Below are 21,641 nucleotides of genomic sequence, written 5' to 3'. Positions count from 1 at the left end.
CCTCAAGACCCGACCAAGGCCGGGAATTGAACCTGTGACCCTTCAGTCCACACGCTGATGCTCTAACAGCTGAGCCAAGCCAGCCAGGCTTCACTGTTATAATTTTAGCAAATAGGCCATATGTTGGAAAAAACACTAATAATTTCTCTGACACAAATACTACAAGTCTACAACTAGAGTCTACGTATTTATTTTTATTTAAAAAATTGTTTTTCCTTTATTGATTTTAAAGAAGAAGGGAGAGAGAGAGAGAGAGAGAAACATCAATGAGAGAACATTGATTGGCTGCCTCCTGCATGCTCCCCACTGGGGATTTGTCCATTCCCTGACCAGGAATCGAACCAGCAACCTCTTGGTGCATGGGTCAATGTTCAACCACTAGTCCACACTGGCCGGACTAGTCTACGTATTTAAATCCAAGAGTCACTGCTTGTAAACAATGTTCAGTGGTAGATTAGCATGTGATCACACGGCACTGCGTGCAGTAATTGTTGTTGCTTGATGTGACTTCCTGCTGCCGTTTTTTAAAAAATTCCCTATTTATTTATCAAGAGAAATGATTCCTTAGCTCAAATATTCATGTTTCATAGTTTAGGAACACAGGCCAGTGACAAACTTTGATGAAATTCAACCCAAAGAAATTCTTTACATTCCAAGATCACTTTGCGCTCTGAAAGATACCAGCCTTCCAAAATCTTTCATGGAATCATAACCTCTGTAAAAATCTGCGTATGCCTTCTTTCTTGGTTCAGCCACACCAAACTTATGCAACACCCAGGGATACAATGACGGCTCCAACAATATGAAATCTTAGACATTTGGCCAGGAGGCTACGCATCTGAGGTTTTGTCAAAGCACTGTAAGACATGGTAGTTATGTTCTCAACACCAACGTCCTTCCAGATGGAGAAATGGATGACGCTCCAGCAGCACACAAAAGCACAAACAGAAGGAGCAGAGGAGACCCGGTTTTTTAAAAAATATTTTTAAAATTGATTTTGAGAGAGAGAAACATCGATGTGAGAGTGACACACTGACTGGCTGCTTCCTGCGAGCCCCCAACAGGAATTAAGCCCACAACCTGGGCATGTACCCTGACCGGGAATTGAACCAGCGACCTTTAGGTGCATGGGACGACGCTCAACCAACTGAGAAGGACTCTGCAGCATTTTTTTTTTTTAATAAAAATTTTTTTCCCTTTATTGATTTGAGAGAGAGAGGAAGTGAAAGGGAGAGATAGAAACATCGATGAGAGAGAACATCGATTGGCCACCTCCTGCATGCCCCCACTGAGGACTGGGCCCACAACCTGGGCATGTGTCCTGGCCGGGAATCGAACTGGCCACCTCTTGGTGCATGGGTCGATGCTCAACCACTGAGCCACACCAGCCAAACTCTGCAGCAGTTTTAACACATGCTGGTTGACCTGCACTAGCCACAGCCCAGCTGTGTGCATTTGTTTACTCTTGGTGACCGGTGAATATAAGCATTTACTAGACCTATTCAGTATAAATTTAAAATAACGTAATACATATAAAAAACTTTTCCCAGAAATTAAACTTGTCACACATACTCAATTTTTTTTTCTAATCCTCACCCAAGAACAATTTTTTTCCATTTCAGATGGGGGCAGCGGGGTGGGGAGAGAAACATCGATGTGAGAGAGACACAACAACTGGCTGCCTCCTGCATGACCCGACCATGGCCAGAGACTGAACCACAACTGAGGTACGTGCCCTTGGCCGGGATCAAACCCATGACTCACTGGTCCACGGGCCGATGCTCTAACCACTGAGTTAAACTGGCCAGGGCTTAATAAAATTTATTTTTAAAAAATCAAGTGACCATAAATGTGAGGGTTTATTTCGAGACTCTCTGTTCTCTTCAACTGACCTAGATAGGTACCTTTATGTCAGTAGCACACTGCCATGATTACTGTAGCTCTGTAGTAAGTTTTGAAATCGGGAAGTATATGTCCTCCAACTTTGTTCTTTTTTAAATTGTTTTGGCTATTGTGGGTCCCTTGCATTTCCTTAAGAATTAAAAGATAAGCTTATAAATTTCTGTAAAAAGGGGGCATCTAGAATTTGATAGGGATTGTATTGAATCTGTAAATCACTTTGAGTACTTTTCCCATTTAACAATATCAAGTTTTCTAATCCATAAACACAAAGTGTTTTAAATTTCTTTCAATCACATTTCATAGTATTTCCTAATGCATTTAATTATTTAACTTATAAAAAGAGATTTAGATAAAACGGAGTCAAAAGCATGCTTTACTCCTTCAATTACCTCATAAAATCCTTTAAGACAGTGATGATATATTCCAACAGTTATACATCCCTTTTCTGCTTACTGCAAACTCCTACCCTCCACCTAACTTAGAATTCTGCATGCTACAAGCATTTTAAGAAAATAAAGAACAATATTCCCATTTCATATACCAGCCATGCCACTTATTTCTTGTATGACCATCATACAAATGCAGTCATACTCTCTCTCAAAGGCCGTTTTTATCTCTGCAACATGAGACTAACAACGCCCCCCCATTATGGTCATCTTTTTTTTTTTTTAAATCCTCACCTGAGGATATTTTTCCACTTATCTTCAGATAGAATGTGTGTGTGTGTGTGTGTGGGGGGGGCATTGATGTGAGAGACACACACCAACTGGTTGTTTCCCGCAAGCCTGCGACCAGGGCCTGGGGACTGAACCACAACTGAAGTACATACCCTTGACCAGACTCAAACCCGAGACTCTTTGGTCCGTGGGCCGACGCTCTAACTGCTGAACCAAACCATTCAGGAACCCTACTACAGTCATCTTAAGACTGCTAAGGAACAAAGGTATAAATCCCCAAACACAGGACTTGGTACACAGCAGACTCTAAATGAATGAGAGTGCTTGTTGGTAGAGGTAGACTAGTCTCAGAGCCTAGAGAAGTCAATAGGTCAAAGGAGAAAAACAAGGCTGAGGTGATAATACTCACAATGGCTTGGTTGAACTTGGACTCAATCTCCCCAAGCAGCCAGTCGAAGGCCTCTCCACTGAGCCGAAATTCCTCAGCCATGCGGCGGGAACATAGTGTGGATCGAAGGTGAATGTTGAAAAGCAGTGTGGCATTCTCTTGAGCCTGCCTGCTCAGTGGGTCATCCCCATTCACAATCACTAGCTTCTTGCTCAATTCTTTGACTCCTGGGGGCCAAATGAAGGGTGAAGAGTCTGTAGACCATGGCCCAGCAGACTTTTGACCTCTATTCTTGCCTGGAGACCTTAAAGTAGGTACTCACCCTCTACCACCTTGATGGGGTGCAGATCAGAGGGAAGGCGAGGATTGATATGGAAGATTTTCTGAGCATTCCAGATCATGCGCAGCAGGTTACATGGGAGGACAACCTGAGGCAGGAGGGAAGGGAGGAAGGATCACAAGTTGGGAACAGCTACACAGGGGAGCACTTTTCCAGCCCCGCTTTTCCTGCCCAAACGCACCTTGCTGTCCCCAGTTGGGAAGATGACCCTGAGCACCTCCCGATCCTCACGCATCCTTTCAAATTCTCGTTCCAGCTCATTCTGAATGTGTGCATTGCTCAACACGTCCTTTACCAGATCCTCCTGCAGAGTGCGCCGCAGGGCCCTCTCATTGGTATAATCAAAGCGGAACCTGCGGATGACAGGGTGCAGAGTCTAGAACCAGGTGGCCTCTGGGGCCTGTTTCCTGCAAAGGAGCACTGTGAGGCTCTCAAAGGTTCACATTTTGCAGGAACAGGGCTTTGAAGACAAGAATCCTGAGCAGGGAAATATTAAGATCTAGGTCCAAGAACTGTCAGTGGGATCCAAGCCTGTGCCAGCCCCTCTAAGCTTGCTTTGTACCATCATCAGGAATAAAGTGGTGATGTGTCTCAATTCCACCCTCCATCCACACTCCCCCATAGCACAGCTGTCAGAGGGGTGGGGAAAGGGCTGTAAATAGCAAGGTCCACTGGAAGACACATTCCAGGTCGTCTCTCTGTGTGTGGAAAGGGAAATCCTACAACTCTGACCTAAGAAGCTGGAGCGAGAACCACCCGCCTGCCACCTCCTCACTTCTTCTCAAAAGCCTTGTTGGAAGGCTTAAGGGTAGCCAGGTTCTGGAACTCCACACTCTCGCCCGCCAGGCCATCCTCTCCGTAGCGCAGCTGCACCACCTGGTTGATGGAGTTCCGCACAGTAGCATCATACTTCACCATCACCGACTCCATTGACTTGATCAGTCGCCGCTGGATGTATCCTGGGGATGGTAATCACAAGAAGAGAATGACAAACCCCAAAGAGTCCTCCCTATCTCAGGATGCGCCTTGCTGGCAACCCTGGAAGAGCCAGCTAGTAGCCCCTCATCCCGGAGGTCTCTTACTAAAAACCAGGTCCATTACCAGATGGAACCAGCCCCCAGGCAACAGGTCAGGAGCAGAGACCCTGAGGCTCTATCCCTTGAATGCTATATAGCAATCAAACAAGAGCATTTGCCTAACTCTTGGGCTTTAGTCTCTATTTTTTCCACAAAGGCCGAAATTACGTACCTGGCAATAGAAGACTTTACTCTAAGAAGCCCCAGTCCCTAACCCCAGGCACCTCTATGCCTGTGGTAACCCCTGGTACTAGCCTATGGAAGGACCCTGGATCTGAAGGCCTCACCAGTCTCAGCAGTCTTGACAGCTGTGTCGATGAGCCCTTCACGACCCCCCATGGCATGGAAAAAGAACTCGGTGGGTGTGAGGCCAGCCAGGTAAGAGTTTTCCACAAAGCCACGGCTCTCAGGCCCATAGTCATCCTTGATGAAGTGTGGCAGAGTCCGGTGCTTGAATCCAAATGGGATCCGCTTGCCCTCCACGTTCTGCTGCCCGACGACAGCAATGACCTGGGAAACAGATAATGTGGGGTACATCTAACTCCCTTTGCCTTAAGGATGAGTTCCTAGTATTATTTCCCCAACTGCTCCCCCAGCAACACATACATTCCTTCTCCCTCCCAATCTTTAGTGTGGCCCCACATCTGGAAAGACAAGGCTCCCCACCTGGGAGATGTTGATCTTGGAACCTTTAGCTCCAGACACAACCATAGACTTAAAGTTGTTGTATTCAGACAGGGATTTCTGGGCAGAGGAACCAGTCTTGTCTCGGGCGTCGTTGAGAATGCGGTTCACCTGGTTCTCAAATGTCTGCCGCAGAGTGTTCCCTGGGGTGGGCTCCAGTTCATTGTTATGAGCCTTCTCTATGACCTGGGTGCAAAGGAGGAGGCAGAGTTCTCAGTGAAACATCAATCCCTGTTTTATTCCACTTCTAATCCTGACACCCTCTTTGCTCTTGTTAAGTTCAAAGTCCATGAAAGATTCTTATTCAGTCTTTGCTCAGTCTTCCCTCTCACCTCTATTACATCCTGTTTGGCCTTCTTAATAGTGTTCTGAATGTCCTGATAAGTCTTAGAATCAGCAATAGAGTCCCCAATGCCAATGGTATGACCTAGAGATAAGAAGAAACATCAGCAACACCTTCTTTGGACTCCCAAGAAACATGGGATTAAATCACAGCCAACAGAGTAGATGGAGGGATACCAATTCTGAGGAGGAAAGAGGAATGAAAGAAGAATAGTAAACAATGGAAACAAGATTCACAGAGAGGGCTTAGTAGAGCCCCTATACTCACCCTCAATGAGGAGCCAGTTGTTAATGACAGTCTGAATGTTGGAATAGAAGAGGCGAGTGATGTCATGACCCATCTCTAGGTAAGAGATATGGACCAGGGAGCCAGCTGATGTGCCCAAAGACTTCTTACAAAGGATGCCCATGATCAGCTCTCCATTCTCCACCACCACCTACAGACAAAGCACCCACTCGAGGCCCTTGCTGAGGCTGCTACATCCTGTTCCCACACATCCAGAAGCCAAGACCTACCTTAGTATCCCCAGGAGAGATGTGCTTGTAAGGGCCACTGTCTTCATCATCCGGATGGGTGCTGTGAGTGCGGATACAGTTGATGTGGCCTGGTATGATAAGGGAGAAGATCTGTTTGCCTGTCCATAGGGGCCGGGGCTTCAGGATGGCTGGCTGTGGGACCTTTCCATCCCATGTGGACAAGAACATTAGGAGGTTCATCACCTCACCCTGTAAAGATAAAGAGCAAGAAAAATGGGAACTTACAACTGCAGGCGTCAATTCTTGGAAATGTCAGGGCAGGCTACCCTACCCAAGGAGGAAAGGCAGATTTTAGAGGCAAATAGATGTCAAGAAAAATGTTTTCCAAAGCTTTCATTAAAATTTCGTCATAATGAGACTTAGAAAAAAACAGTAAGTACAAGTTACTTATAATTATTAGGAAATAAGTGAAAGTAGAAAGAAGTAGATAAACAGAATTTTAACAAGGTCACTTATTTTTCCCTTCATCTTTACTTCCCAAGACAATACCTGAAATTACATGAAATTTTACAGAATTAAACGGAAAGCTGAAGTCATACACCCTTTTTGGCCTCTAATCTTTCCTAACCTCTTTTCCTTCCACCTCACAAGAAATAAGTCTCACAGGTCAGTTCCGAGCAAGTCAGGGCAAAGGTCACGGCTCTTTCTCCCCAACCTTGCTTGGCCTCACTGCCCCCCACCCCCCCGAGCTTGCCCAAGTCAGGTCTCCTCTCCAGGACCACACACCCGCTCCAGGAAGACATCTCTCTTAGTGAATTTGCGCACTGCAGTGAGTGTGTCCTGTACAATGCCCATGACAGGGCGATTGCTCTGAGGAGTGACAATCATGCGTGGCACCATGGCAAGCTCCTGGATCTCTGCCCGTGTCTCAAGAGACTGTGGTAGGTGCAAGTTCATCTCATCTCCATCAAAGTCAGCATTGTACGGAGTTGTCACACTGCAGTGAAAGAGAGAAGTCAGAGTTGGGAAGATGCCTACAGTGAAAACTCAGGGAGCAGCCCAGCCCCAGTCTGACACCCTCAGCCAGGGGACTGACCTAAGGTTCAAGCGGAAAGTAGACCAGGGGAGGATGCGAACCCGATGTCCCATCATGGACATTTTATGTAAAGTTGGCTGCCGGTTGAAGATAACAATGTCCCCGTCGCACATGTGCCGTTCCACCTAGGGAGGTGGAGTGTGGAAAAGTCTCAGTGAAGGGGGTATGTATGTTAAGAATGAAATGAAAGTGGACCTAAAATGCTTTATAGATGGAAACTGATGATACTACGGTATTATTTCACTTGAAACATTTATCAACCACCCTCTTTGGCCCAGGCCCTGGGGTAGATACCATGTTATCAGAGATGACTAAGACTAGCACCCACCAACCTCAGAGAACACAGTCTGGGGAGAAAAATCAAGATATTCTAAACAAGAAGCCTCTGCTCTGTTCCTCCCTGGAGTCCTCTGCCTTGCCATATATGTGACCCCCACCCAGAATGCCAGTGGCTAACAACCATAAGCTAGCCTAGGGCAGCAGCAGTCTTTTGAAAAGAAAGTTAATGAACCTGGATCCTAATGAACAGGACAGCCTCAGCCGGCCCACTCTACTCCAACCAGCCCCCATTCTAGACAGCTTCCAGCTCAGGTGAGTAAGAGGCCCCTAGGCCTGTTACATGCCTTATAACCAGTCTGTAGGTGAAGGTCACTGGGCTTGGGGTGGAAACGCAGGTCAATTCGATCACCATTGTCTCGGATGATGTACTTGGCCCCTGGGTACTGGCTGTTCCCCCTGCGTACTAGTTCCTGAAGTCTAGGAAAGAAAGAGGTGAAATAAATGAAACACTTCCCAGAAAGCCCTTATTGGCATTCCTCATCCCAAAGCCCCAAGTGGAAGCCCAGCTTCTAAACTTCAATGCTTCCTTCTGTTCACTCCAAACCCATTCCCCTCATGTCTCCCCTGCAACTCCAGGCAGGATTTCTGAACTGAGCACACCTGTCAATGTTGAAGGGGGTGACAATCTCTGCAAAGGTCATGTTGGCGGCAATGGAGCGAGGCACGCCAACCTGGTCAATGGAGAGGTTGGGGTCGGGGGTGATGACAGTGCGGGCCGAGAAATCCACTCGCTTGCCCATCAGGTTCCCTCGCACCCGGCCTTCCTTGCCCTTTAATCGCTGCTTCAAGGACTTAAGGGGACGCCCAGACTTCTGCATGGCCTGTGAGCAAACACAGGGTGAGGGGCACCCCAGCAGTTAGCACCGGCCCCTCCTCCAGAGCTCAGAGGCCTCATGCTGGCCCCCTACCCTGGCCCCAATCCCTTTTCCTCTCATGCACAGGGTATGGACAGTATGTTTACTCACGCGAGGCAAGCCAGGCAGCTCATTGTCCACCATGGTGGCCACATGGAACTGGAGGAGCTTCACATCCTCTGCAATGACATGGGCTGCTGCACCATTCTGCTCATTGCGCCGAAGCTGATTATTGATCTTCACAATGTCAGCCAGTTTGTGAGTCAGGTCATCCTGAAGTATAAAGTCAGCATGGTCACAATCCAGCTATTACTGAGCACTCAGCACGCATGTGCTAGTACAGAGCACCTCTATCATCCTCACACCACCCTGGAAGGCAGGTCTGGTCTCTTATTTCACAGATTCAGAAGCACCTTCGTGAACTTTAACCACCTTAGGGGCCTTCTTCAAGGTCATACAGCTAGCAAGTGGCAGGGTATTTTCAGACCCAGATGATCTGTCTGTTACCCATGCACATTGGCTGCTATATACCTACTCCCCCCCTCCCCTCGGACACCTAGCCATTCAGCTGAGAGGAAGAGTCCAGAAGCTGCTGACCTGGTTGCGGGCAGAACCCTGCATCACAACAGCAGGCCGCACAGAGAGGGGAGGCACAGGCAACACTGTGACAATCATCCACTCAGGCCGGGCATAGCGTGGTTCCATGCCCAGCACAAAACACTCCTCATCTGAGATGCGTTTGAAGATCTCATGCACTCGCTCAGGACTTAGCAGGATCTTCTTCTCTTGAGAGTCCTCATTGACATGCTTCCACTCTGCATACAGCTCCAGGCCTGAGCGCCGAATCCTGGGCTGGTATCGTCCACAGCCACCATGGCCCTTCCAAGGAGAGTGAGGGGCCTTTAGAACCCAGAGATAGGACTACTTCCTCCACTCAGGCCAGCCTCCAGGACCCTCCCTCTAATAGTCTCTGCCAGCCCCAGCTACCTTTTCTTTGGTCAAATCCTCATCGCCTTCAGGCTGCTCCACACCAAACTTATTGTCCATCTCCTCCCCACCCTCGCATATGTTTTTGCCTTTGCAGAGGTCATAGACGTGTGTGAGCCGCTTCTTGGGTTGCCCCTTGGACTTAGCCAAAATGTCCTTGATCTTTGGGTTGTTCTAGGGACAAAGCAGAGCAGTATCAGTTGGACCAGTTCCTTTGCCCCAGCACCATATAACCCTTCCCCCAGGCCAGGGGTCATCCCCCACTCACAGAATCCACAAGCAATTTGGAGCAGAAGAAGCAGACACAGCGCAAAACTTTCATTGTCTTCACCAGGAAGCCCACATGAAACACAGGTTTGGCCAGTTCAATGTGGCCAAAGTGACCGGGACACTCTGTCATGTTTCCTGTGGGAACACACACCTAACACTTTCCTCCCAGCTCTCACCTCAGAGACTAGGTCTCTAGGTTTGATTTTCTTTAAGGACTAAAGCCTCTCTCCCTCCCTTCATGATCCTACACCAACCCCACCCCCTACCCCACCCCACCTACCCCACCCTGCCCCACCCCACCACTCACCTGCACATGTTTGGCAGCGGCCAGTCCGCTCAATCACCCCCTGCCTTGGATCCATAAGCCCCCCAAGCTTGGGACAGCCTCCCTCAGTTGTCTCAGGGTACTTGATACCACCCTCAGTTACAGACATTCGTTTCTGGGGGGGGGAAGAAAAAGCCAGTAATAACCAAACAGAATTCCTAGTTTCCAGCTTTTACATGCTAAGGCCTCAAAGAACCACAAACTACTTATATACGATTAACCAGGTTTAGCCTGGGGTGAGGGAAATGGGGGGGGGGGTGTCGTCAGTGTGTGCACGTCTCTGGAAATACGAAAGCTGAGTATCACAAGTCTTTGAAAAGCCTGTCCCAGTCACTGTCTGAATTGGGGAAAAGTGGTCAGACCAACATATGGTTAATCCCAGGCTCCATACCAATTGCCTACCTCTAGGACTCGAACACCAGACATCCCTCCAGGTTGAATTCTAAGTCATTAGCACATATAGGATTTAACAGCAAAATAAAAGTTGTTTCAAGAAACATTTAAAAAATCATGTCATTTCCCCAAAGCTGAAATCAAACCCAGAACCTGAACCCCTGGCAGGAGCCTCTCTGTTCCCCTGGAACAGCACAAGTGTCCTGTCAAGACACACCCTGTCAACTCTGTGAAGTCAGGTACTCTTGCCCCCATCCTCTTAACTTCCTCCTTCTCAAGGGTCTGGCCAGCTTGAACCCTTCCATGTAGACATGAAGATTTTATGATAAGACAAGAGAGCCAGGACCTAGAGTGAAGGGTTGGTGAAAATTATTTGGAGCAAAAGGAAACCCAGGGCACCTCGAGATGATGGTAGAGGCAAGGGCTAGAATTCTGAGAAAACTGGAGCCAGGATTCATTGTGACCAATTCATTTAAAGAAAAGATGAAGTGAAGAGCTTAGAATTAGCCCAGCCGCTGTGGCTCAGTGGTTGAGCATCGACCCATGCACCAAGAGATCACTGGTTCGATTCCTGGTCAGGGCACATGCCCGGGTTTCAGGCTCAATCCCTAGTCAGGGCTGCCAATCAATGTTTCTCTCTTACTGATGTTTCTATCTCTCCCTCTCCCTTCCTCTCTTTAAAGATCAAATAAAAACATTAAAATATACATAAATAAAAAAGAACTCAGAATTAGATATGAGTTGAAGACGACAGTTTTGCCCTGGGCTACAGATTGGTTGAGGAAACCTTTAGTTTTCTTTTTTTTTTAATCCTCATCCGAGGACATTTTTCCATTTTTTGTACAGAGTGGGAGGGAAAGAGAGGAAGAGAGAGAGGGAAACATCGATGTGAGAGGGACACATCGAGTGGCTGCCACCCGCACGACCAACCAGGGCCGGGGACAAACTGCAACCGAGGTACGTGCCCTTAGCGGGAACTGAACCCGGGTCTCTCCGGACCGCAGGCGGACGCTCTAACCGCTGAGCCAAACCGGCCAGGGCGAAACCTTTAGTTTTCACACACAGACAGCTGAAGGCTTTTTTTTTTAAATCCTCACCCCAGGACATTTTCCCACTTTTTATTCAGATAGAGTGAAAGGGAGAGAGAGAGAAACATCAACGTGAAAGGGACACACTGAGTGGCCGTCTCCCACACGACCCCAACCAGGGCCAGGGACAAATCACAACTGAGGTACGTGCCCTCGACCGGAATCAAACCCGCGACTCATTGGTCCGCAGGCCAATGCTCTAACTGCTGAGCCAAACTGGCCAGGGCGACAGCCAAAGACTTTTAAATTAGGTAAGCTTTTTGTTCTACTAAAATTCCAAAGAGAAGAACTTAGAATAATTTAATAAAAGGTTCAATCTGAGTATCAACTTCATGCCAGGCACCAAATATACTTATGTAACTTGTCTGTTTAATCCTAATCACAAAGCTAGGAATGAATTCCTATCTTTTTAGACATAAAAAAATCTGAGGCTGGTGAGGTGATTTGCTTGAGGAACCAGCTCAAGAAGTCAAACCCAACCCTTTTCGGTCCCACTTACACTTATTCCACCCTACCATGCCGCAGCATAAATCATTACTGAACCTCTAGGACACATCTTCTTGGTGCCAAGCACGGTGCTAGCCGATTCATTCTTATCTTCATAACTAGGTTATAAAATATGCATCACCGTCTCCATTTTACAGACTACAAAACTGAGAGACCCAAGTCATGCAACTAGAAAGCATTAGTTCGAACCATGATTTGCCTGTGCATTCTTTCCACTGCATCATGTTGGAAAAAAGGTGAGTTCAAATCAGCAAACTGCAGTGATTATGAGTGCTTACACAGAGCTATCTTCTAAATATTCCATCTCCTTCCACTACCAACACATCCTTACAACCACTCCTGATGAGCTCCAACTCTGCCAAATGTGAAAGACCTGTCTCTCTCTTGGCTTGTTGGCCTGTGAGACACTACAGATGGACCACTCCTCGACACTCACTCTCTCTTCTTACCTCTCTGGTTGCTGCTTGTTAGTTTCCTTCCCAGGTTCCTCTGCCTTGGTCTGCTCCTTAAACACTGCTACTCCCCAAGGTTTCAGTTCATTCACACTTCTCATACTACCCTCCTATATGTTATCCTATGATTTTCATTATATACTGATGACGTTCTACTTCCAGGCATCATCCTTTTTCTGGACTTTGGAGTCACATATGGAACCATCTACTGAACCCCCTACAGATACCGACTAAGAAGTCAAATTCAACATGTCTAAATTCAAACTCCCCTTTCCACAAAAATCTCTCCTTTTCCTTTAGTCCCCATCTAAGATGGTGACACTCAAGACCAAAACCAATACTTACTCCTTCTTACCCACAGGCATAAAACAGTAGAAAGAGCATGGGCTAAGGTCAGAGACTTCTGATTTGGAATTCTGGTTCAATCACTTATAAACTATGTAATCATTAAGGATTTAATTAGCCTGCTTGAACCCAGGATGTAATTGTCCAGTCATTCACCAAGTACTGGTCATTTGTATCTCCTAAATATTTCTTGAATCTTGCCCCTCTTCTCCATCCCTACTACCACTGCCCTAGGTCAGGCATTTCCTTTGTGGTCTACATCACAGCATTCTGTAGGTCACCAACCTGTCTTTTTCCAATCCATACACACCCCAATTGGGGTGCTCCCTCTAGAATGGAAAGCTGCTCTTTATAACCTGCTGTCCTCAGAATGACATCCAAACTCAGCAGGGTAGCTTCCGAAAAGGCTTCTATGATGTTTTCACCTTCCTTTCTTTTTCCACATCAGTAACAGAGTCTCCTGTGGTCCCCCTATCACCCAGCTATGTGCGGCACTCCCCTGGTCTTTGTACACATTATTATACATGCTTGAAATGCCCTTCCCTACAAGACAAATTGCTATTTAAAGACTTAGCTCAGGCATCACTACTTCAAAGCCTCTCCACAGCCTCCCAAGACAGTCTGGCACCCTGCCTCTGTGCTTCTGCAACCTCTATCACTGTACATCTTATATGCAATAAAATTATCTATTGGGGTCAGTCTTCCCATAGATTGTAAGCACCTCTCAGACAGGCAGCACTTCACTATCATCCTGGGTCCCATGGCTCCCAATAAATGTTTGTTAAACTGAACTAAACTGCTTAGGACCTTCACAGCAGGGAAGTGCCCTCAAAGAACTTGGAAAAAAAGAGAGAAGATTGTCCCCTGCCAGTCAAACCAGTAATCCCCTCATAATGGATCTGACTGGCCACCACTGGGTAAAAACCAAAATGTTCTATTACAGATGCAAGGCTGAAGAGGTTCTGAGCACCCATGATGCTCATCAAGACCTGAGCACTCAGCATGCATGTGCTAGTACACAAGGAGACAGGCCTGGTGAGTGACTGAATTCACAAGGTTGGAACCTCTCATCAGCTGCATTGTGGGAAACACGAGGGAGTTTGCTCACCTTGAAAGAAACACAAAAAAAGCTGAAGGAAGCCTGAATCTGGCTGCCAAAAGAGTTACTACAGAAGGTCTATGGGAAATCCCACTAAAAAATTTTCACCTCCCTCTGCTTCAAGTTCAAGTTCACCAAGCCAACCAACCACCTTCTAAGGACTAATGCTGCTTCCCGGCATTGAGACTGGGCCAGGGCTGCCCTAGGATGTTCTCCACCATAAATTAACAAATTGTCATTTTAGATTATATACAAACTATTTTAGCCCCCAACCCTTCATCCAAACACTAGATCTTACTACCACTCACATGATGGTTAGACTCCTGAGGATGGCCAGTCCCAGAACAAAAGGTGTTCCCTAGACTATCAGTAAAAACTTTCTTTCCTCTGCCTTTAGCAAGTACACAAGGTCTTGTAACTTGGCTTCAACTCACTCTTACAACAGCTTTAATTGGTACCTCTCTATCCCATTAATGTTCCAAAAGCCACAGAGTTCTCAAAATTCCTTTTCTTCACATGCCCCTCCTTTCCAGTAAACTTCTTTTCACTCTTTAAGACCCAGTTCAGCCTTGGCTGGGTAGGTCAGTTGGTTAGAGTGTCATCCCGATAAAACATGGTTGTGGGTTCAATCCCTAGTCGGGGCACATACAAGAATCACCAATGAATATATAAAGAAGTGAAACAACAAACTGGTTTCTCTCCCCCCCACCTTCCTCTCTCTCTCTAAAATCAATTAAAAAAAAAAAAAAGACCCAATTCAAATGTCACCTCTCTAACCTTATCTACACCCTACTAAGATCCTCAGTGCAACTTTAATTACTTGTTCATACATTTGTTTCTCCCACTGGACTGCAATTCTTTTTTATCCTTGCCCACGGACATTTTTTGTTCAGATAGAGTGGGAGGGACAGAGAGGAAAAGAGCGAGAGAGAGAGAAACATCGATGTGAAAGGGACACATCGAGTGGTTGCCACCCACACAACCCAACCAGGGCCGGGGACAAACTGCAACCGAGGTACGTGCCCTTAGTGGGAACTGAAGCCGGGTCTCTCTGGACCGCAGGCCAATGCTCTAACCGCTGAGCAAAACCGGCAAGGGCTGGACTGCAATTCCTTTTTTTTTTTCCCAGCAACTGATAGTCAATTTATTAAAAAGGTTGATTTAAGCATCTGCAATGGTGACTTCAACTTCAATTCCTGGTTCAATACTGATGGAAGTAATCTGCTTAACAATCTCCGAAGGACTGTGGAAGTCAATGAGTTGCTGGTGGATCCTCATCTGAAACCGATCGCAAGTCTTAGAACCCTCCCCACAGGGAGTTTTCCTTGTAGTGATTCTCAGAGTCTTGGTAGACATCCAAACCGGTCCTTCCACCTTAAGATTCTTCTCCTTCGCTCCTCGGATCAAGTCAGCACACACCTTCCCAGAGACTTGACACTGCAGCTGGTCAGAGTAATTCTAATCCGGTGGATGGCCACCTCCCGCTCCACGGGTGTCTTTCTGGTGTCTTCAAAAGCCATGGCTGCGGCGCGGCTTCCTGACTGACTTATTCCTCGGCGAGAGGGAACAGCGGCGAGGCAGGAGCAGGAGCAGGCGGGACACAGCTGCACTGCAGCAGCAACCACGTCTTCCTCAAAGAGTGGACTGTAATTCTTGAAGGCAAGGATTATATAGATATATATATATATATTTTTAATCCTGATCTGAGGACATTTTTCCATTTTTGTTCAGATAGAGCGGGAGGGAGAGAGAGGAAGAGAAAGAGAGAGAGAGAGAAACACTGATGTGAAAGGGACACATCGAGTGGCTGCCACCGGCACAACCCAACCAGGGCCAGGGACAAACTGCAACCGAGGTACATGCCCTGAGCGGGAAGCAAACCCGGGTCTCTCCGGATCACAGGCTGACTCTAACCGCTGAGCCAAACTGGCCAGGGCAAGGATTATATTTCATTTATCTTTATTATTATTATTTTTTATCCTCACTCGAGGACTTTTTTTTTTGCATTTATTTTTAGATAGAGCAGGAGGGAGAGAGGGGTGAAGAGAGAGAGAGAAATGTCGATGTGAGAGACACACATTGACTGGTTGCCATCCACACAACCCCAACAGGGGCCAGGGACAAACTGCAACCAAGGTATGTGCCCTGAGCGGAAACTGAACCCGGGACTCTCCAGTCCATGGGCTGACGCTCTAACCGCTGAGCCAGACCGGCCAGGGCTATCTTTAAATCTAGTACAGTAACTAGCACATGATAGGGACTCAGTAAATATTTGTTGCATGACAGGAAATCCCTCAGTAGATTATAAATAATTTGAAGACAAGGATAACTTTCTCATTCACCAATGTAGCCCACACTACCTAAAAGAGTCTATTACTGTCTTAAACCCTTCTTGGAATAAATTGGGGTATAAATATATTAGGTTATGCTTTCCTTGGAAGACAGTTGCTTTTAATGAACAAGAGTCAATGCCTTCGATGTATTCAAGCACCCATTTCTCCTGACTTTTGTATTTGCTTTGTAAAAAACCCAGCACCAAAACCTCCTTGCTTCCTTCCCTACTAGGCAACATCTAAACACATATTCCTTTTTCTTCTTCCTTTTGATTTTGAGAGAGAGAGGAAAAGGGAGGGGAGGGGGCGAGAGAGAAACATTGATGTGAGAGACATATCGATTGGTTGCCTCCCGAAGGTGCCCCTACAAGGGATTGAGCCCGCAACCTGGGCATGTGCCCTGACCCGGAATCAAACAGGTGACCTTTCAGTGCACGGGACAACATTCCAACCAAATGAGCCACACAGGCCACAATTGAGGTTTGTCTTTCTTTCTCTCAAATCAATAAAACAATTTTCTAGGGTGAGGATTCAAAAACAAAAATACAGAAGCACTATATAAACTGCCAACAAGCAATGACCCCTGTAAGTTCTGTGAATAGCCTTGCATACTTTTAAAAAATGTTTTAATTGACATTTTAGAGAAAGGAAGGGAAAGGGAGAGAGAGATAGAAACATTGATATGAAAGAGAAACATCAGCTGCCTTCTGCGTCTACTGGGGTTTGAGCCTGAAACCTGGGCATGTGCCCTAACCAGGAATTGAACCAGTGACCTCTTGGTGCATGGGCCGAGCTCAACTAATTGATCCACACTGGCTGGGCTTTTCTTTTATAAAATGAAACTATGTTCCCATTTTTGCATAAATGGGACCTCATTCTGCATACTGTTCAATATCTTTTTCATTTAACCAGATTCCTACCCTTTATCAGTTCACAGTGCTCTTAGTGTCTCAGTAATTTTCACAGCACTCTCTAGGTCACAAGAAATCCACTTACTAAATACCTAGTTACAAACAACTTTAGAATTTACATCCTACCAACTTAAACCATACGAGAAAATACACATAAATTGAGAAAAACATTTTAAATATATTCAAGTATTTTATTTCCCAAATAACCACAATTACTTACTTATGATACCTCCTGAGCACTGCACAACTTCTCAAATCTTGGAACAAGATTGAACAGCACCACCCTATTTCTCAATCTACACTGATTTTGCCCAGAATTTAGCAACTGCTAAAATTCAAGTTTCACAAAGATACACCATCAGAAGGGATTTGGTGCCATCTAATGTTGAAAAAGAACTACCTGGAGCTAGTAGTTGCCAGGGCGTGCTTCTGTGCTTCCTGAAAATTTAAAATCTCTCACTGGACCCCTGTGAATTTGCTGCAGTGTCTCAGCAGTTTGAGATTTAATCTACTGGGAAGGTCTTGTTCTACTCTAAGAATAGAACCTGAGTTATTCAATAGGATTCCTATTAGTACATTAATATATAGACAATTTATACTTTCAAACAATGTTGCAAAATACTTCTACATCTATTTTTGTGTGCTTGTCCAATTATTGTATTCACTCATTTATTTGACAAACTTTTCAATTACATGTGTATTATCTGCCAGGTACTATTTGAGATGCTGAGAGAATACAAAGTCACTTATGAAATTAACATTCTATTAAGGGAGCAAAAACAAAGAAAAACTAATCCTCTCAGGTAGTGACAGGCTGTGAAGTAAAATAAAATCAAGACTAGGGGTTAAAGAATTCAAGAGGATGCCCTGGCTGGTTTGACTCAGCAGTTGGAGCTTTGACCCCGGACTCCCTCCCTCCCACTATATCTGAACAAAAAATGGGGGGGGAGGGTCCTCGGGGGAGGATAAAAAAAAAAAAAAAGAATGCAGGAGCATATCATTTAAGTAGGGTGGTCAGGAAAGAACTCCCTTGATGTGGACAACTGAGCAGAGAACCTACTAATGATATAAAGGAACAGTCCTGAGGAAGTCTGGGCAATGATGTTCTGAGCACCAGGAACAGTGAGTAATAAAGTCCTTGAGAAAGAAATGAGTTTGTTGTGCTGGAAGAACAAGCAGATCAGTGTGGTTAAAGAAGAGCAAAGAGGAGATTGATAATGAGATGGAGAAGCAAGCAGAGGCCAGATAATACAGAGCCTCATAGGTCACCATAAAAGGGGTATGGATCCTTCGAAGAGGATTCCATGAAGAGATATGAAAAGATCTCTCTAGCTGTTCTGTAAACTGTAGGAGGAACTGGGGCTAGGGCTAGTGCAGTACTCCACAAGAAAGATGATGGTAGGGTAGACTATGGTGGTCGAAATAGTCATAAATGGCTAGATTCTAGACATATTTTGAAAGGCAGAACTGACAGACTGGCAGATAGACTGAGTGGAGGTTCTAAGGAACAGAAGAATCAAAGATGGCTTTTGGGTTTTTGGCCTGAGCAACTGGATGAATAGTGGAGCCATTGCTTGCTTGCTAAAGGTAAGATTGGGGGAGGGGCGCATTCAACAAGTAGTGCTGCACCTAGGAATATGTGCATTAAACTTCTCATAAAATTATCACCCTCCTCCAAAAAAGTTGTATCGATTTATCCTCCTGCCAACAATGTATAAGCATATCTATATCCCATTATTTTATTCAGCAGGGAACAATTTTTTATTTTTTTGTTAATCTTCACCTGAGGATATTTTTCCATCGATTTGTTTTTAGACAAGAGAAGAAAGGAGGGAGGGAGGGAAACACTGATGTGAAAGAGACACATCAACTGGTTGCCTACCGCACGACCCCGACAAGGGCCAGGGATCAAATCTGCAACCCAGGCACGTGCCCTTGACCGGGAATTGAACCCGATACCCTTCAGTCCAGGGTCATCGCTAGAACCACTGAGCCAAACTAGCCAGGGCAAAAAGAAATTTATTTTAATTTGCATGGTTTTATCAGTAAACTGATATTTTTTATTGGCCATTTGTACTACTTCTGTGAACTGCCTATTCGTATCTTTTATCCATTTGTCAAGTAGACAGATATGTGCTTTCCTTACTGATTTGTAAGTGATCCATGTATATTAAGAAGTCTAATCTTGTCTGTCACATTGCAAATACCTGTTTTTTAGATATCCATGGTGTCTCTGATAAATAGAGGTGGCTCGTATTTTTATGTAGGCACTCAATAAAATGTACCTATAGTTAATCCATTACTATTAAGGGTTTCTATCCCTGGTACCAACGCCAAAAGCGTTCTATATTTTTTTTAATGCTTCACAGGTTTGTGGGGGTTTTTTTAGAGTTAAACCTTATCTCCAGTTGGAATGTATTCTGTGGTATAGTGTGAGTTCAGGAGGTTCTAAGTCCAGACACAAATTTCAGAGCTGAGCCTTCTCCTCCAGCAAAATTGCTTCCATCCACAAACATGGCCATTCAACTCCATTTTCTCCAGCCAAATGACTCCCTCCTGTCCACTCCACAAAAGGAATCCAAGTCACCAACAGCTTTCCCCTAGAACTACCTTCCTCTCTGAACTCTCCTGCTTCCATGCCTAGAGCTCTCCCCCAATAGGTTCTTCACAGGACAACTAAAGCAGCTGCATTTTTAAAAAATATAAAATTGATGTCATTCTCCTGCTTATACTTTTCCAATGACTTCCTATCAAAAATAAAATTATCCCTGGCCAGTTTGGCCTGTGGTTGGAGTGTGGTCTGGACCGAGGGGTTGATTCCCAGTCAAGGGCAGTACCTGGGTTGCAGGTTCAATCCCCCAACCCAAGTGCTGGCATGTGCGACAGGCAACCCATTGACTTGTCTCTCTCACATAGATGTTTCTCTCTTCCTCCCTTCTACTATCTCTAAAAATCAATGGAAAAAAATATCCTTGGGTAAGAATTAACAAAAACAGAACAACAAAAAAAATATGTTAAGTGAAAGAAGCCAAACAAAAAAGTTACATATTCATTCATATGATACATTTATATGACTTATCCAGAAAAGGCAAATTTATAATGAGAAAAAAAAAGAAGAAAAATTTAAATCTAGCTCTCTGCCATGATTTACAATATTCCACCTGGCCTGCCCCACCTCACGCTTCTTCAACCCACTTGGATAATTCTCTCCTTCTCACCCACTGAATCCCAACCACACTGGCCTTTTAGCCCCTGGGACACACCAAGTTTATTCGTTCCTTCAGGCCTAGTTGCTTCTCATCCTTCAGGTAATGCCATTTCCTCAGCCAGACCCTGACACCACTCCATCTAAGGTAGCCTCACCTCAGTGACTCTCCATCGAATTCCACTTTCTTTTTATTCAAAGTACTTCCCATTAACTAAAATATCTTGTTCCATTAACTTAATTATCTTGTTCGTTCACTTGTTTGTATATTTTGTGCGTCTCCCCTGCTCCTTCCCACAGAAAGTGCTCTAAAAGACAGGGTCCTTGATCTTCTTGTTCAGATCTGCATCTCCAGCATCTATTGTGTCTATCACTTAAAAGGTGCTCAGTTAGTATTTATAGACGGGGAGGGAAAAAAAATCTGGGGCTCGGCTTATCTAAACTTGCAAAGGGCCCCTAGAATTCGTATTATTTCCTTTAGCGTCGGTATCTCTGCGATGGTGTCAGTCACCCTTCTGTCCCTCCTTTTCACCCTTCAGCCTCACCTGTGGCCAGGCTCACACCCTAGCAAAATTTAACTCTGGGAAGCCGCGAGGCTGTACCCCGCACTGCCTTGGGGTTGCTAAACCCATTCCCCCCCTGCCTGTCACCTAGGGCAGCGAGAAGCGCCAAGTTTCCGTTGCTAACGTCAAACCCCGCCCGCTGTGCAGGAGGGATGAAGAGTGCGAGGGCAGAGCCGCTTACCAGTTCATCCGGACTGAGAACTCCGAACTGCACTCTCTTGATGGTACGCAGCGGGCATGCGCTGTCCCCGGAGGGGGGGCCACCCCCATGCATCGCGGAGGCAGGCGCGCTGCGCAGGCGCAAACCTTACTACAAAAAGCCTGCGCCGCCTCCGCCTAAGTGCTCAGACCCCGTCGGGGCGGCCACTGGGAAGGACCTTCCCTAAGTTGGGGGGAAAAAGCCGGAGGAGGGAAAGGTGGGGGAGGGAAGGAGGCGGGGAAATAAAGAGCGAAAGGAGTTTTCCTCCCCCTTTCCGGAGATTTTTCGTCTCTCAAAAAAGAAAAAAAAAAAAGAGGAAGGGGAAGGAAAAGGTTTGGGAGGGGGGAGAAGAAAAAGGGTAACGAATAAATAAATAACCGGGCTCCTGAACGGCACAGGTTACGGCAGTTTGTCTCTCCCCCTTCCGGGAGCCACCTTCTTCTCCAACCGTCCCGGCCGCGCTCTCGGCGCTTCTGAGAAGCGAACCGACCGAATGACGCCCTTTATAGATTCGCTCCCTACAACCCCGCCCCTTCCTTTCCCGCCCTCCCTTGCGCTGCAGGGTCGTCTGCGCCTGCCTGTACCGGGCGCGCGCTCCAGTAGTTGCTCCTCCCTTCCCGATACCCTGGTTGAGCGACCTTTTGAAATGACGGGGGAGGGGAAGTTTTGTCTCGCCACTTCCCCAAGCTGCCCACTCCCGCACTGAAGTTGAAGGTTTGAAGGGTCGAGGGTAAAGATAGGCCACTTTTAGTGTAATTTGGAGTGTGTTTTCATCTTCAGCAAAAGTTT

The 21,641-nt window shown here is 46.1% G+C and overlaps 1 protein-coding gene and 2 pseudogenes across 2 annotated transcripts in view; all 3 read right to left on the bottom strand.

The window, feature by feature from the left end:
• POLR2A (RNA polymerase II subunit A) overlaps positions 1-21,330 on the bottom strand; it is a 28,495-nt gene extending 7,165 nt beyond the window's left edge. Inside the window, exons 1-19 of one of the 2 annotated variants that reach the window (XM_036267961.1) lie at positions 20,835-21,330; positions 9,740-9,872; positions 9,431-9,567; positions 9,163-9,336; positions 8,773-9,054; positions 8,287-8,448; positions 7,922-8,142; positions 7,606-7,738; positions 6,983-7,107; positions 6,673-6,883; positions 5,926-6,135; positions 5,678-5,846; positions 5,400-5,494; positions 5,050-5,253; positions 4,671-4,893; positions 4,083-4,266; positions 3,489-3,660; positions 3,290-3,395; positions 2,989-3,194 (exon numbers count right to left, since the gene is read on the bottom strand). In XM_036267961.1, the coding sequence (XP_036123854.1) occupies positions 2,989-3,194; positions 3,290-3,395; positions 3,489-3,660; positions 4,083-4,266; positions 4,671-4,893; positions 5,050-5,253; positions 5,400-5,494; positions 5,678-5,846; positions 5,926-6,135; positions 6,673-6,883; positions 6,983-7,107; positions 7,606-7,738; positions 7,922-8,142; positions 8,287-8,448; positions 8,773-9,054; positions 9,163-9,336; positions 9,431-9,567; positions 9,740-9,872; positions 20,835-20,927 (3,240 nt within the window). In that variant the 5' untranslated portion in view covers positions 20,928-21,330. The remainder of the gene's footprint in view (positions 1-2,988; positions 3,195-3,289; positions 3,396-3,488; positions 3,661-4,082; positions 4,267-4,670; positions 4,894-5,049; positions 5,254-5,399; positions 5,495-5,677; positions 5,847-5,925; positions 6,136-6,672; positions 6,884-6,982; positions 7,108-7,605; positions 7,739-7,921; positions 8,143-8,286; positions 8,449-8,772; positions 9,055-9,162; positions 9,337-9,430; positions 9,568-9,739; positions 9,873-20,834) is intronic. The other variant, XM_036267962.1, reaches the window with a different exon arrangement.
• Positions 659-939, bottom strand: LOC118633845 (annotated as a pseudogene).
• LOC118633844 lies at positions 14,771-15,208 on the bottom strand (annotated as a pseudogene).
• Positions 21,331-21,641: the final 311 nt, after the last annotated feature.

This window comes from Molossus molossus, unplaced genomic scaffold (genome assembly GCF_014108415.1).
Source record: "Molossus molossus isolate mMolMol1 unplaced genomic scaffold, mMolMol1.p scaffold_m16_p_19, whole genome shotgun sequence".
Classification (NCBI taxonomy): domain Eukaryota; kingdom Metazoa; phylum Chordata; class Mammalia; order Chiroptera; family Molossidae; genus Molossus; species Molossus molossus.
This window is presented reverse-complemented; position numbering and strand designations above follow the sequence as displayed.